Genomic DNA, 14,600 nt, shown 5'->3' with positions numbered 1-14,600 from the left:
TACAGAGCAATCGCAGCTCCTCCGGCGGCCAGTCCGGGAAGACAGAGCCTCGGGTTGAGTGCCTGGACACGGAAGCACGCTAGGGCGTGTCGAACCACTGCTGTATCTCAGGTCGACGTGGGTAACTGCTTCCAACCCAGAACACCACACACCTGACCAACGCAGGGGCGACCCAGGGTGTCAGTCTGGCCACAGCAACCCAAGCCTGGAACGTCCACCCTGATGGGGGGACAGGGCGCCTGGGAGCTCCGCCTCATCTCAGCTGAGGGCCGCCCACCGCCTGGCCCGGGCACCGGTGGGCTCGTGCCGGGCACACGGCAGACCATCGCCTTCAAGCCACTCTAACTCCTCAGCAGCACGCAGCTCTCTTGCTGCCTGCCCTGCTCCATCGGAATACAAGTCAGAACACTAGAGATGATCAAAATAACGCATAAAACAAAATGAATTAATTTCAGAAACAGTAAACCACTTACGTCATATCTTTAACAATGCACACACTGATTAATCTAAACTGAACTTAAAACTATTCACTAAAATGGTTCTATTGGTCTCTAGTTCCTTACACAGGCACACCACGGAAGTTTGGTTCACAGCGACCTCCTCCTCCTCTGACTCGGAGGGCACGTGGGCCCACAACGGCGGCGACTCCTGGCTGCTGTGTGCCAGCGCCTCTCGCCAGCTGCTCCAGAACGCACCCGGGAGCGGGAGCGGGAGCGAGGCGGGCGCTGACTGAAGCCGGCCTGAGAGGCAGACGCAGCTTCGCAGACGCTGGCGAGAGGCTGCCGGCCGCGCCGCACCGCGCCGCCAGGTGGGGCAGCCGTGGGGCCCCACCTCCCGAGTGAAGCGCGTGTCCGTACGAAACGGGCCCGGGCCTCAAAGACGGAGCGTGGAAGGGAGAATCCAAACCACCTCATTGATGCACATCCACCACACGCTGAAGCCACACCATTCTGGACACAACGCACAACACAACACGTCACATTAAACTTAACCTCCCTGTTGCCGCTTTTGAAAGGTGGCCGCCGGAGAACGTGGAGCGCCCGTGCGGCCCGGGCCGCACGCTCCGTTCCTCCTGGATGGCGCTGCTCCACAGCGACAGCCTTCTCACACCAGGTGTGACAACCACCACGGGGCCGGCAGTAAACTCGTGACTCTGCAGGTCACTGGGTGAAAAGCAAGACCTCACCACAATACAGCGCACGCCATCCTGATACATCCTGGTTTCCAGACCCAGGGAGAGTAACACAACACAGAGAGCACAACATAAAAAACACATATTAAAGCTAAAAAAATTAAAAATTACTTGCCCAAAGGTATCTACACTGGGGTTGGGGAAAACTCACTGTATATTTGAGTGTATTTACTATTTGTAAAATTCAGAAAATAAGCATAACCATTCAAAATCACCCATTCCTCACTTAACAGATCAAAACCCTTTTCAGAAACGTCATGTCGAAAGCAACTGCACGTTTCGGAGGCACCGGGGGTTCTGGAGTCCCGAGCTACAGCTCTGCTCTTGAACTCAGCTTTGGTGTGGGAGTCCCCAGGCAGGCGGGCACCGTGCTGCCGGTGCTGCTGGCCCTCACCGTTTCAGACCACCAGGGGACACGTTAGCCGGGTGGTGCGGAGAACGCAAAGACTAGGTCCCTGCCCTTAAAAAAAGCAACTGAAACGAAGGAATGGAGGTCGCTACACCTGTGAGCTTGGTATTAGCCACACAGGGCCTGCTGCAACTGCTTTTCTTTCCTCTGAAAGGGAAGGAAGGGGTGTGAGGTGGGACCTTGGGTGGGGGGACTGGGAGGTGGCGAGGGAGAATGGGTGGGGGAGGGAGGGGGAGGCAAACAGGCAGGAGGAAGGGTGTGCAAGGAAGGTAATGAAAAAGGGCCCCGAACCCAAGGGCGCGAGAGGCTGTGCTCCACACCGCTCCCCGGCATCCACAAGGAACGCACCTCTCAGCCCACCCGAGGGTCTGGGGTTTCTCAGGCTCCTCCCAAGGTGCCTTCCGGGAAGACTCCAGAGTGCGGGCCCTGCCAGCTCCAGCACAGCGCACAGCGCAGCGAGGCTCCAGGGGAGGTGCGCAGGCTCCCAGCCTCCCCTGGGCGAGCCCCGAGTGAGTGTAGGAGTACGAGACGAGTAGCAGCATGAAGACACCCTCAAAGCCCAACCCCGAGAAACAAAGAGCAGCAGGGAGAGGACAGACGCGCAGCCCGCGCAGCAGGAGCTCACCCCGTGGTGGCCGGGCACAGAGACCCAGTCCCGACGGCAGCCGGGGCCCCGGAGCAGCAAGCCGGCGGGGTGACCCCAAACACCCACAGCTCCCCAGGCACGAGGCTCAGCAGGGAGCTCCGCCCACGCCCCTTCCTCAGGCTCCGAGGCGGCGCTGTCGGTCACCTGGCTCTGATCCACTCACGGCTCCAGCTCGGAACCGAGGGCAGAAACATCGTACAGCGCTCTTCTCCGCAGGAGTGACCGCAACTCTGAAACCATCGCTGCCAAAACTCACTCCCGACACACACGGCGCTCAGCACCGCGAGGGTGCGTGGGAGGTGCTCCCGACAGACGCGGCGCGGGAGCAAGTCCAAGCTTGACTCCCCTGAGCGCGGGGCTCCAAGGCCCAGCTCCGCTCACTCACTTGTTTACTCTCGGCACCGGTTACGCAACAGACAACGTCGCAACACCAGTCTCCCTTCTCCGTAACAAGGAGAAGAGGCGCTGGACAGGGTGGTTCTAAGTTGGGTCCCACAGGCGGGCTGCAGGAGGCCCGGGGGGCCCCAGACAACCGTGCAAAGTGTGCCGTGTGGGGACGTCACCAGGGCGAAGGCACAGAGCTCTCCTGAGACTCTGAGAGTGACCTGGGAGTCAAAGGGGAGAGGCCGAGGTGCACGGCCCCACAGCCCTCCCCCTGCTTCGGCCCGCAGCTCACAGAGATGCCCTGGGCAGGGGTGCGCCTCGACCCCAAGCCTCGGCTGAGTCTGGCTGGCCTGAAGGTGCTCCTCCCTCACGGGCCTCACAGATGCACCATCTCCCCAGAGGGCCACCGCTGTGCGGGGCGACGGCTCTGCTTCAGAGGAGGAGCACCCGGTGCCCCGACTTTAATACTGTGATTGAACCCCACAGTCAGTCAGAGCACTCAGGCCTGTATCGTAAAAAGAGAGGGTTTTTTAAATACAACTTATTATTGTCCTCTTAGAACTAAAATGTAAAATACTGTTTTCAAACTCATAAGCAAGACTCATGCAGGGCACTAGGTCATTTTACTCAACTCGGTGGAGAGTTATTCCTGGAATTTCCACAAAGCAACTCCGCAATCACAAGGCGTACTTGGGAATGGATTTTACAAAGGAACCAAGAATTTCCTGACTCCGCTTTTCGGATGAGGTCTTGCCCGCGTGGCCACAGTTAGGACGGGCAAGGACCCAAAGCGGGGTGGGAGGCGGGAGGGGGGTGTCTCAGGTCTGCGGGCGGCACCACAGCCCCGCTCCTGGGGTGTGGGGGGTGCTGTGCTAATCCGTGCCCTCTGCTTTGAGGGCAAGGACAGTGGGTTATGTGCTTTAAGCTAAACACTGACAAATCAAACGCAGAAAATTACAATTGTTCTACAGTCTAAAAGCACACACTAACACTACCTTTAAGGCACTGCTGAAGCAGCCACTTGTTTTTAACTAAAATAGTAAAATATTCTAAGCACTCTTAGAAAAGACAGTTTCAGAGAAAGCCTGCAGCAGACACCACCGTATGGAGCCAGAACGAAGCTAGGGCAGGTCCCACGGCCGCAGTCACAATCCTGTCAGGCAGTTTTCACCATGTTATAACCAGCAGGACCAAATTTGTTTTTTTCTCGTACAAAAAGCATACAGGAGCCCGGTACTTGCACGAACCTTAAGAACTTGCAGCATTAAAACGAAAAGCAACAAACACCTGGGTGTGTAATAATTACAAGACATGTTACATGGCTGCTTCGTGAGCGTTCATTAGCGGCAGGTTTAAACAAGTCACAGTGGAAGAAAAAACATTCTCTCAAGATCGCAGCTGGGGCAGGCCCAGGAACACCCACCCCACGGCCCCAGGACACTCACCAGCGGGCCCGCTCTCCCGACGACGGAGAACCACATTCCGACACCAGATGGCAGCCCCTTCTCCAGCTGCAGCCCACTGCCCGCTTCGCGCCGCCTCCACGGCCGCCGGCCCAGTGGGGAGGGTGAGGCTGGGTCACCACGGCCCCGCGCTGGACACAGTGACGGCACACGGCATTTAGCAACACCAACATCCAGACTCTTACGTAACCAGTCAGCTCTGATTTCTGTTCACTTCGTACTTCATCAGACTTTAAAAAGAGCCAGAAAAGTAAAAGGGACGGAACTGTTTGTGTTCTAAAAACCCAAACAGGAAGCGCCGTGCTGTCCCCCAGATGAGCAGGAAGCAGCATGTTCGACTTCCCGAAGCAGCGCTTCGGAGAGGAACCTGTGCGCACGACGGGCCCCAGGCATCTGGATCTCATAAGACGGAACCGCGGAGGGCAGGGGCGTCAGCGAACCAACATCAAAACAATGTCCGGGCTGCCGGCCGTGGAGCCACACGCTCCTCAGGGAAACGCGAAGGGGGCCTGGGCCAGAGAGGCACAGCCGGCACGGAGGGGAGGGACAATGGAAACCACAGACGCAGGGCGGCGCTGCGGCCCAGACAGGGAAGGGCACACACAGCGCGAGTGACAGGAGCATACACGAGCAACAGGGGGGAGCAGTCTGGTCCGCACCCCCCAGGGTCCCTGGCGGGACACTGGAGGCCGCCACACTCCCTCGCTGGGCTGAGGCCTGGAGGGGCCGCTCAGGGCCCCGGCCACCCAGGCGCAGGGCCCGGGCTCCAGGGCTGACAGCTGGGAGCGGAGCTGGGCCTCAGCAGGAGGGCGGGCGTCTGCCTGCCGGTGGTGCTGCGGAGCAGACCTGCGTCCCCAGACCGCGTTCTCCGAGTGGTCTCCTCCGCAGCATCCAGCAGCCCCCAGCCTCACCGCTGGCTCTCACACTCACCTGAGTGCCACACTCACCTGCTAACCAATCTCTCTACTGGACACCCCCCCAGCGGGCCTCCCAGGCCTCAAATGGACACGTGCAACGCTGCCCTCGAGCTTCTCTCTGGCCGCAGCGTGCCGCACTTCGCAGCACACCCCAGTGCAGGGGCGCCGTGGGGGCGCAAGGTAACCTCTCCCTGCTCCACCCACCACCCTGGAAGCGCACGTGCGAGGGATCAGCCCTGCCACCAGCCCGGCGGCAGTGTGCCCAGGGGCCGGGCCCCGGAAGGGCATCATCCCCTCTCGTCAGTGCCACCTGACCTCCCCACCCACGGCCGCTGCAAAGCCCGTCACCTCCCCCGGAAAACCAGGAAGAGCTCACCCACCAGCTCCTCTGGCCACACCACCTCTGAGCCCCTCCAACCCACACTCCACAACGCTGCAACAGTCAACCTTCAGAACTGCCCCCCACCCGCCCCAGGGCCCCCACCCGCCCCAGTTCCTCACCGAGGCTGGGGCACTGCTGCCCGGCCTACTGCCCGCCAGGAAGCAGGGCCTGCCCCTTACAGAAAAGCCTTCTGATCCTGCTCAGTGTCGGGGTTACCCCCTCTCAGCACAGCTCAGGGGGGCACCCCCACCAGCTTCCCAGGGCTCAGGCCTGGCTGCAGCCTCTGCCCGCATCCCCACGCCTGGCTCCACGCTGGGACGGCCCACCGCCTTTACCTGGCTCACACCTGCGCTCCTGCGCTCGCCCCCGCCTCCAGGCTACACTGCAGGGGAGACACTCAGCCCACGCCCCAGATCAGCACTGGCCTCTGATGTCGTGTGCTCCCTCACGTTCTTCCGCCTTGCCCCCCCAGGGATCAGAGCATGTGCTAATAAAGGGGCTGCCTGGATCACAGATACTCTTGGCAGGAGAAGAAAACCTTGTGAGAGCCAAAAGCACACTCAGTCTCATTAAAAGTGTTTACAAGCTGATGAGTTAACCCTCTTAGGCAGAGCTAAATCTGCACGCTCCTTCCAAACAACTTCTACTACTGTTTTTCTCCCAGTTCTAAATGTACGTGCACATACTCTTCACTGGGGCAGATATCTGAAGGACCAGGAACAGGAACAACGAAAGCCCTGACACCTTCGAGAACGCCCTCCAGGACTGGAGGGGACACGCCCCGCAGCGCCCCCCACCCCGGCCCACCCCTCCCGGGGCGGCTGCCAGTCGGGGAGACAGGGAGCCCCGTCTCGCGGAGACCCGGGAGTGGGCGGGGCGGGAAGGGGAGCACGTCTAATTCGGACACCGCGTGTCCCGTGGAGACGGACATGCAGTCGCTAGAAAGGTCGTCGCTGTTTTACTCTCTGCGGACCCGTGTGGCTGCCGTTCCCCAGCAGGCCTGGGCTCCGCAGCCCCACACCCTGGCCGGAAACACCGCTAACGCTGTCAGTGTGTGCCCACCTCTTTTCAAACAGGCCCGTGAAGGAAACGAGGGAAAAACCCTGGAGACGCACAGCGTGGGCGGTGCAGACGGCCCCGCACGCTCCCAGGCACGCACTCAGCACTCCCTCCCGGAGCGGAGTGCACGTCACTGCAGGAACCCGCCGCTGCCCCCCGGCAGTGTACTCGGACGCCAGTCGCAGGAGCAGGGGCCGCCCCTGAGAGCACAGCACAGCACAGCCGGGGCCCCTGGGGCCCCGGGGGCCAGCGGAGGGCAGCCACTGGGCCCTACCGACTCCTGGTCACAAACACTCGCTAGCAGCAAGGACTCCTGAGTCCCTACTGTGCTCATGACAAGACGACGCTCTCTCAGCTCCTGTCAACTGCACTGGCACTTCTTCGTCCGAAAAAGGACACGCAGCGGCTCGGGGAGCTCCCCCGGCTGGAGTGGAGAGGCTGGAGTGGAGAGCCGAGTGCGGCACGTGCACGCGAGGACCAGGGAGGCGGGCAGCCAGGAGCCAGGCGGGCAAAGGTGCGGTGGCCGCTGTCCCGCCAGCCGGGGTCTGGTGAGGGCGCAGGACCCTGGCGGGTCTCCCGGGGAGCGCCCCCCACCACCACACACAGACCAGGGCACGGCCAGCACCTGCGGTCTCCGGAAGCGACAGCCCCAACTCGGCCTGCGCGCCTGACTGCCTGCACTCGCTTGTACCCACACCTGCACCCCTGCCGACGCTGCTGACGTGGGGACCGGCCTGCCTGCTGTGTCACGAAGTGGCAGCTCTCCCCCGTGCCTGGCCTTCTGCCCACGGTGGCAACCCACTTCTGCCACCTCTGCCCGGACAGTTTCCTTCTGAGCACCACCTGGGCGACGCCCGGGGGCCCCTCACGCCACTCCCACGTGGAGGCCGCCCCCCCCAGCTGCCTGGGCCCGGGCGCAGGCCTCCAGCCCCAGAACTTCAGGCCCACCCCTGAAACGAAGGGGGACGCCCTGCAGCCCCAGGCCCCCGCCCTCGGCCAGGCCCACCTTCGCCGCCACGATGCTGAGGCCCATGCCGTTCTGCTTCTTCAGGGTCACGGTGATCACTTCAGGCTCCTTCCGCAGAGGCTGAGCCTGCAGGACGAAGGCAGAGGTTATTTCGCAGCTGCCGTGGGATCCACGGGGGCCCTGCAGTGCGGGGGAGGGGCGCTGCCCGGCCAGTGGTGCAGGGGCTCCTCTGGAGCAGCATGGGGGGGACAGACGCTGGCGCCTGCGACCTGAGCGCGGAGGCAGCCCAGTCGGGGGTGCTGTCGCCCTGCTGCCGTGCTCCGGGACGGCCGGAACGTGGGGAACAGAACTGAACCTGCACTGCAGTCAGGTCCCAGGGGCCTGGCCGTAGTGACGAGACCACACTGCTCCTCCACCGCCTTCAGACGCCCCCTCCGCAGGCGTTCTCGAAGCAAGAAGCTGAGCCTGACCGCGCACCACCCACGGCGGGGGGGGGGGGGGGGGGGAGAAGCTCTCACGAAGTGCCCAGCAGCTGGCCCCGGAAGCAGCAGAGCCCCCGCTGCCCCGGTCCAGGCGCAGCACGCGGTCCTCGGCTGTGACACACAGCCGCGTCCCGGGGGGCCGGCCAGGGGCCGGGCAGGCCCACAGATGGACGAGGGGGCGAAGCGACCCGTGGACGGGGCGTGCCGCACGCGCCTCCCGCCCCGCACGGAGCTGGTCAGCACTGGAACGACCAGCAGATGACTCGATACACATTGAAGACGAGGTAGAACTGACTACGAAAAAAAACACTTGTAGCCAAAAAAACATTTCCTAGTAAAATCTGTTAACACTACCCTCCCTATTAACATATTTCTAAACCACGTGTTAACGTTAAGGCTAGCTAGCATAGTTGTCGGAATAAATGTGCTTGATTTTAAAAAGCACAATTTGTTCACAGACTAAACTGTAGGCTCATGGCCTGGAGTAAAAACTTCGTGTCCAAACTGTGGGCTCGAGACGTTTTAAAAATCAGTGTTTGTGAGTGACTATGAAGTCTCCCGTCACAGCAACGCTCGCTGCGAGCGAGAAACAGATCCGCGCCGACCCCCGAACCCGCGGGCCCCGGGCGTCCCCCCGGCCCACCCGTCTCCCCACGACACTCGCCAGCTCCGTGTTCTCGCGCATCAGGTGGCTTTCGTAGTCGGCCCCTTCAAAGTAGATCGTCCAAGTCCCTGGCGAGCGTGGGTGCGGGACCAGCCTGCAGAACCCTGAGGAGAAAAGCAGCAAGCTGCAAGGCTGCAGAGCGCACCGTGCAGACCCCGTCATGATCGTCCGCAAGGGGGCTGGCACGGGGGCTGGCACGGAGTGTCGATTCGACAGCGGACGACCTGAGGGCAACGCTCGCTGTTCTCGACACCTTCCACGCTCTGAGGGTGGGCCTGCCGACACGCAGCCCTGCGCACCGGTTCCCGTCCGGCAGGGCGCCCGCCACCGAGCCGGGCAGCGAGACGCCCCCGCCCCACCCACCCCGCAGGGCTGCCTGCCCCGCTCGGCCACGGGCGCTGCAGCAAGGCCTGTCCCCTCCCAGGGGGCAAGGACCGCAGGGACGGGCGGGCGTCACTGCACTGCCGGCGCTGGTCACGTGGCCTGGCAGCTGCGACACAAGCTGCCCGCACAGCAATTCTGGGCAGAACAGGCCCCTTCTTATCATTCTTTGTCCGAATTCCTTCTAAGTCATACTCGTTTGAATTTCTAATAAACTTCAGAATCATTTCATAATGTTTTAAACAGCATGATGTTGTCATCAGGGACAAATGACGAAACACCCAAAATCCGTTCGTCCAGTCAAATGTGACTGTTTCTCAGCAGTTTCTTGGCAAAGTCACACCACACGTGTCTTACTCCATTCTCGCTAGGTGTCCCCACGTGACCGCACCCCAGTCCCAGCTCGCAGTCACCAGGGGGACCCCGTGTGCCAGACCCTGTGCCCGCAGCGTGCCGGCAGCGTTGTCCCAACGGGCCCTGCAGCTGAGTGCCTGCCGGCCCGGGCCCCGGTGGGTCGTGCCTGCTGTGCCCACCCACTCTGGCGTCCACCAGGAAGGGCTCTGGCTGTTAAATCCGGGCAGTTCCAAAGTTGTTTGTGGTAGAAGTAAAAGGAGATACACAAATGTTCTCAGTTAAAATAAGAATCGTATTCTCATTAGTTTTACTTAGTTTTAGTCCTTTGTGAAAAAAATCAGTGTCTATCAAGTTTCTTTAAAATGTAGGCAATAACTTGTTTTCCCTGTTTTAGAGAATCATAATTACCTTAGTTTTTAAGTTTCAACTGGAATTTATTTTCTCAAGTCTCGAGTTTCTGCAACAAGTGAGGACCACACTGCAAGCATTTCCCCTCCCTTTGCTGAAGGAATGTCTCAGATCAGGTCCGAGTCCACACCGGCTCTACAGCCTTCTCTCACAGTACTATACCAGACCCCCGAAGAGAACGGACCTTGAGAGCACGTCACGGTCCCTCTCACGGCAGCGGGGTACTCGGCCACACCGTCCTGTAACACGTGTGAAATAACGTGGCCGTGCCCAGACACAACGAAGCATCGCCGTGCCCTGAAACCAAGCATTCTGCGCCCGAGGGGACATCACGGAGAAACATCACCAAGTCCAGGTCTCGTGACTCCCAGCTGGGCGCACGCCCATCCCCCGACTCGGGTTCCTACGCGGCAGCTGCACGCACGTGCACCACACACCCCACCCACTAGTGGGGGGACTCCCGCACGCAGCCCGGGGGCAGGGCGGCACAGCCAGCCGCCCTCTGGGTGCTTGCTTGCTTGCACGTGAGCCTGCCACTGCTGCCACAAGCGCCCCTCACAGGGAAGACGGCGTAAGCTTCAGGAAGAGCCTGAGGTCCTCGAGACGCAGGGAGAGCAAGGAGAACAGGGACAAAGGCGCTGGACCCCATAGGGTCCACAGCGCGCCGCTGACCGCACACGGCGTGCCCACCCCAGAGCGGGGGCACACAGATGCACCCGCAATTTGGCCTTCGTCCCACACGGGATGGGGAGAGGTCCACGCGGGGGAGACAGGAACAACGCCCGGCTGTCGGGCCCGACGGCCGCGGGGAGCTTGGGAGAAGGGGAGAGCCGGGGCCTGGACCGGGCCTAGCTCAGGGCCCCTCGGACGGGCCCCCAGCCCAGGGTGCCCCCCAGTGCCTTCCTCGGAAGCGCACCGCAGCCCGGCCCTCCCTCCCGTCCCTCCGTCTGCGCCCCTGGAGGGCCGCGGCCGTGGCCACACCTCACTCCCAGCGGCAGCCCTGGTCAGCGTCTCCCACCGTCCAACCGTCTGAAGACACAAAAATCCACTGTGACGAGTGAAGTGCTCAGTGAAGTCCGGCATCACGCTCGCTCAGTTCACACACCCCTGGACACGCAGCCTGAACTCTTCTGTCACATTTGTTTCCGTGCCTAAAACCGGACCGTTTTCCTACTCATCCGAGCACGGCAACAAAGCAGCAGCCTGGGACTGAAGTCTGCTCTGACCTGAGGCGGGAGCCCCTGACGGGGCCTCCACCCACCGAGCTCACGGAGAGCACGGGATGGGCACGGCGCACGACGAGGGGCCTGTGCCCCACCCCACAGCATGCACTGGTGCCAGGCTCCTGGCACGGGCCGAGGGCCGGCCAGCACCGGGGCAGCAGCGGTGCCAGCACTCAGAGACCCCTGGGCGGCCCATCCGCCCTCGGCGCTGTCCCAGCAGGCGGGCTGTCACCACAGCCCTTGTGTGGTGAGGAGCTGCAGGGAGAAGCTGGCATCAGGGCTCGGCCGTCGGGTCCAGAGCCTGTGCTGCTCTGGCACCAAGAGCCACACTTCAGCTCCGGAGGCCGCGTCTGCCACCAGCCCTGAAAGCCCCAAGATGGGGGGTGGGGTGGGGTGGGGTGGGGAGAGGAGTGAGGAGGCATGAAGGCCTCCCTCCAGCCCAGGCCCACGTGCCACCAGGACACCCAGCGAGCAGAGCCAGGGCTCACAGGGCTCTTGTGCAGCACACCCACAAGAACTCTGGACACCTGCGACCCACCCCCGTGTCGCCAGGAAACGCCCCTTCCCGGCCCGGGAACACGGACTTGTTAGCCGCACACAGGGACCGCCCGCCTGGGACCGTCGGACCTGGGAACAGGCGCCCGGAGCGGGGCCGCAGCGCAGACCGCAGAGACGCTGGGGCGCACTCACCCCTCTGGCACAAAGGGTCCAGGAACTCCTGCAGGCCGTTCGGGAGGTTCCTGACCACGTCGCAGGAGTAGCCGTCCTCCGGCAGCAGGAAGGGCAGCTGCAGGTCGGGGTCCTCCTCCAGCTGCACCTCCCGCCCGTCGCTGCGGGCCAGCTCGTCTGCGGTGTTCTCGGCCACGGCCACCACGCTCTCCACCAGGTCCTGGTTGGGGAGACGCACGGTTACAAACAGAAGCCCGCGGTGGGCGCTGCTGACCAGGGGCCGCCTCCGCTCCTGCAGGCCACGTGGGCCACAGGCGCCGCAGGCCCACACCCGGCGGCCCCACGCCAGCACAGGCACACGCCAGCACACGGGCCGGCAGAGCTGCGGTTCACTTCAAAGGCGGTGTAGCTTTAAATTAAAAAAAAAAAAATCGCTCTATCGCAATAGGTTTTCTCTCTTCAAAAGTAACCATTTTTCCTCACACAATTCTCCAACACCCAGTGCTAATCACTGTTTCTGTAGAATGTTTAATGACGTGGAAGAAAGCTCACACGTGTTAAAAACCAAGATAAAACATCTATTTCCGGCTTATACGGAGGTTATTTCTGAATCACGGGTTTGTAAGCGACTTTGTTTAAAAAGTCCTCGCGAGCGCACAGCACACACGCCGGAATGCCCGCACTCCCTGCGCCGCAGCACGGGGAGCACGCACGGCGGCCGGCTGCCGGCCAGCAGCCCTCGTGCGCCCCTTCCCCCTTCCCCGGTCCCTGCCCAGCCCCCGGCAGCCAGCACAGGACCCCCGTCTGCTCTGGAAACTCAGCCAGACAGCAGCACGCTGTCAACAGCCCGTACCTGACCTCCGCTGTGCGGTCTACGCCGTGACACCCCTCCAGGTTGTCGTGGGCCGGGGTGTGCTCAGGGTCACCTGTGCCCATCCCTGTGATGGCCACGACACGGCTCGTGCGCACACTGCCCTGCGCCGGGACTCTGCTGACTGCCACCCGGGGGCTGCTCCGAGGATGTCCACTATAGTGGTAGCATCCCTCGGGCCTGGAGGCCAGCCAGTCAGCACGTCCATCCGAGCGCCTGGCTCCTCCGTCTCGGGACGCCTGTGTGAGGAGGCGTCCCTGGCCCCAGGGCGACGCGCAGTCTCTGCAGCACCCCCCGCTGGTCCACCAGCCAGCGGCAGCAGACGCCGCAGACCGGGCCTTCGCCCTCCGCGGCAGGAACGCCCAGGCCCTAGGCTACACCGCGAGAGCGCCTGGGTTCACCGGTCAGGCACCTCTGCACAGGTCCGGGGGCAGCCGTGCCCGAGGGCCTCACCCCCAGCAACCCGAGGACACCTGTGGCCGTGGCAGCAGTTCGAGGGCCTCTGGGTCTCCAGGGCAGGGGTGTGCCCGTGAACTGAGGACTCCAGGGCAGCTGCCTATCACCCTCCCCACCGGCCTCCCAGTGGTCTCCTAAGACTTCATCTTAAAATGCTCATACAGTTTCTACGTCATGCACTGAGCCCAAACTCACGTAATCGACGATGAAAATGACCCTATAAGATGGTCAAGTAAATGAGCTTATTTTTAAGGAAATAAGGTAACACCGTCCTCACTTCCCCGTGCAAATGTGTCCCCCCCGTGTGGTCCGTGGCTCCCCCCTTACCGCCGGGATGAACGGCTCATCGGGTGCACAGTGGTAGTTCTGCAGCAGGGCCTGCAGCTGCAGCGAGTTCAGCTTGAAGCAGGTGCTGTTTATGTTGGGGATGTCATCCGGTGCGTACTTGTCCATGGTGAGCAGAGTGGTGGCCTGGTCGGGAGAGTGGACAGCATGACGCGTGATGTGATGGCCATTCATAAACCGTCCCCTTCGTGTAACGGGCACCCTGTGACAACCTGCTGATCGGATTCTGAAATTCACGGTATTTTTAAGGAAATAGTTCCGTTCACATGGGCAAACTGAAATCAAAGGATTGTCTCAGAAAGGTTTTAAATGTCCCTTAATTTCTCTAAAACATATAATGAAATCCAATTGTTTATGTTCATAAAGCACATAAAAAATCCTTGTAGAAACTTTAAACACTTACGTAACCATTCGGACAACCAGTTTCTAGGGTCTAAACAAAGTTTCACTGTAATGCCCTTTTTTACAACCAGCTAACTCGAAGCAGGAGGGCGGCAGCCTCTTTTGACGCTCCTCTCCTCAGAACAGATTCCGAAACTGAGGAAGACGACACAAAACCACACGCTGCAACAGCGGAAAACACCGCCCCACGTGCTGAGGCTGCAGACACCCACTTCCCTCACTGCACCCGGCAGCCTCCAGGCCCGGCCCCGGGGGCCCCCAGAACCGTCAGCACAGGGGCCTGCACTGCTCTCTGCTCCTCCGCACGCCGGCCCTGGCTCTGCGGGGGCCTCGCGGAGCGGCGTGCTTCAACTCCTTCGTCTTCACCTTCTGCGTTCCCACGGCTGCACAGGTTTCTGCTCTGTGGTTCCCTGGCTTTGCATTCTTAGGAGTTACCTGCTACCCACTTTTAAATCAGAGGGTATCTTTAGAAGACGTGCCTCACTGATCTCAATAAAAAAGACCCTTTGCGGCTGTCTACCCACTGGTCACCACCTGCTGGGGGCTGCGCTGGGCTCCCTGGGTTAGCATGCTGAAGGGCCAGCCCCTCGCCCCGCAGGAAGCGACTGGGTTTGGAGACAGGGTCTGGACAGAGCGAACCAGCTCAAACGGGGGGCCCTTGTGAGAGGCAGACCCTGGACACAGACGTGCACAGGGAGAAGGCCCTGTGAGGATGGGAGCAGATCAGGGGACGCCTCTGTAAGCCTAGAAACGCCCCAAATGCCAGCAAACCCCCGGGGCTCAGTAAGAGGCCTGGGGCCGAGCCCCTCACAGCCCAGAGAGCCCAGCCCCACTGACCCTGGCCCTGGACTCCAGCCTCCGGACTGAGAGGGGCCATGTTTCTGTGGCGCGCGCCCACAGACGCTGTGTTGGTCACAGGGACCCAC

At 61.5% G+C, this 14,600-nt stretch overlaps 1 protein-coding gene across 17 annotated transcripts in view; it reads right to left on the bottom strand.

Annotated features, from left to right (window-relative positions):
* Positions 1-14,600, bottom strand: part of AFDN (afadin, adherens junction formation factor) — a 104,093-nt gene that overhangs the window by 26,625 nt on the left and 62,868 nt on the right. For all 17 annotated transcript variants that reach the window (XM_036024973.1, XM_036024977.1, XM_036024985.1 and 14 more), the window contains 4 exons: positions 13,255-13,398; positions 11,622-11,820; positions 8,566-8,669; positions 7,459-7,545 (listed from right to left, as the gene is read on the bottom strand). In XM_036024973.1, coding sequence (XP_035880866.1) covers positions 7,459-7,545; positions 8,566-8,669; positions 11,622-11,820; positions 13,255-13,398 — 534 coding nt within the window. The remainder of the gene's footprint in view (positions 1-7,458; positions 7,546-8,565; positions 8,670-11,621; positions 11,821-13,254; positions 13,399-14,600) is intronic.

The sequence above is a fragment of the Phyllostomus discolor genome, chromosome 4 (genome assembly GCF_004126475.2).
Source record: "Phyllostomus discolor isolate MPI-MPIP mPhyDis1 chromosome 4, mPhyDis1.pri.v3, whole genome shotgun sequence".
Taxonomy (NCBI): domain Eukaryota; kingdom Metazoa; phylum Chordata; class Mammalia; order Chiroptera; family Phyllostomidae; genus Phyllostomus; species Phyllostomus discolor.
This window is presented reverse-complemented; position numbering and strand designations above follow the sequence as displayed.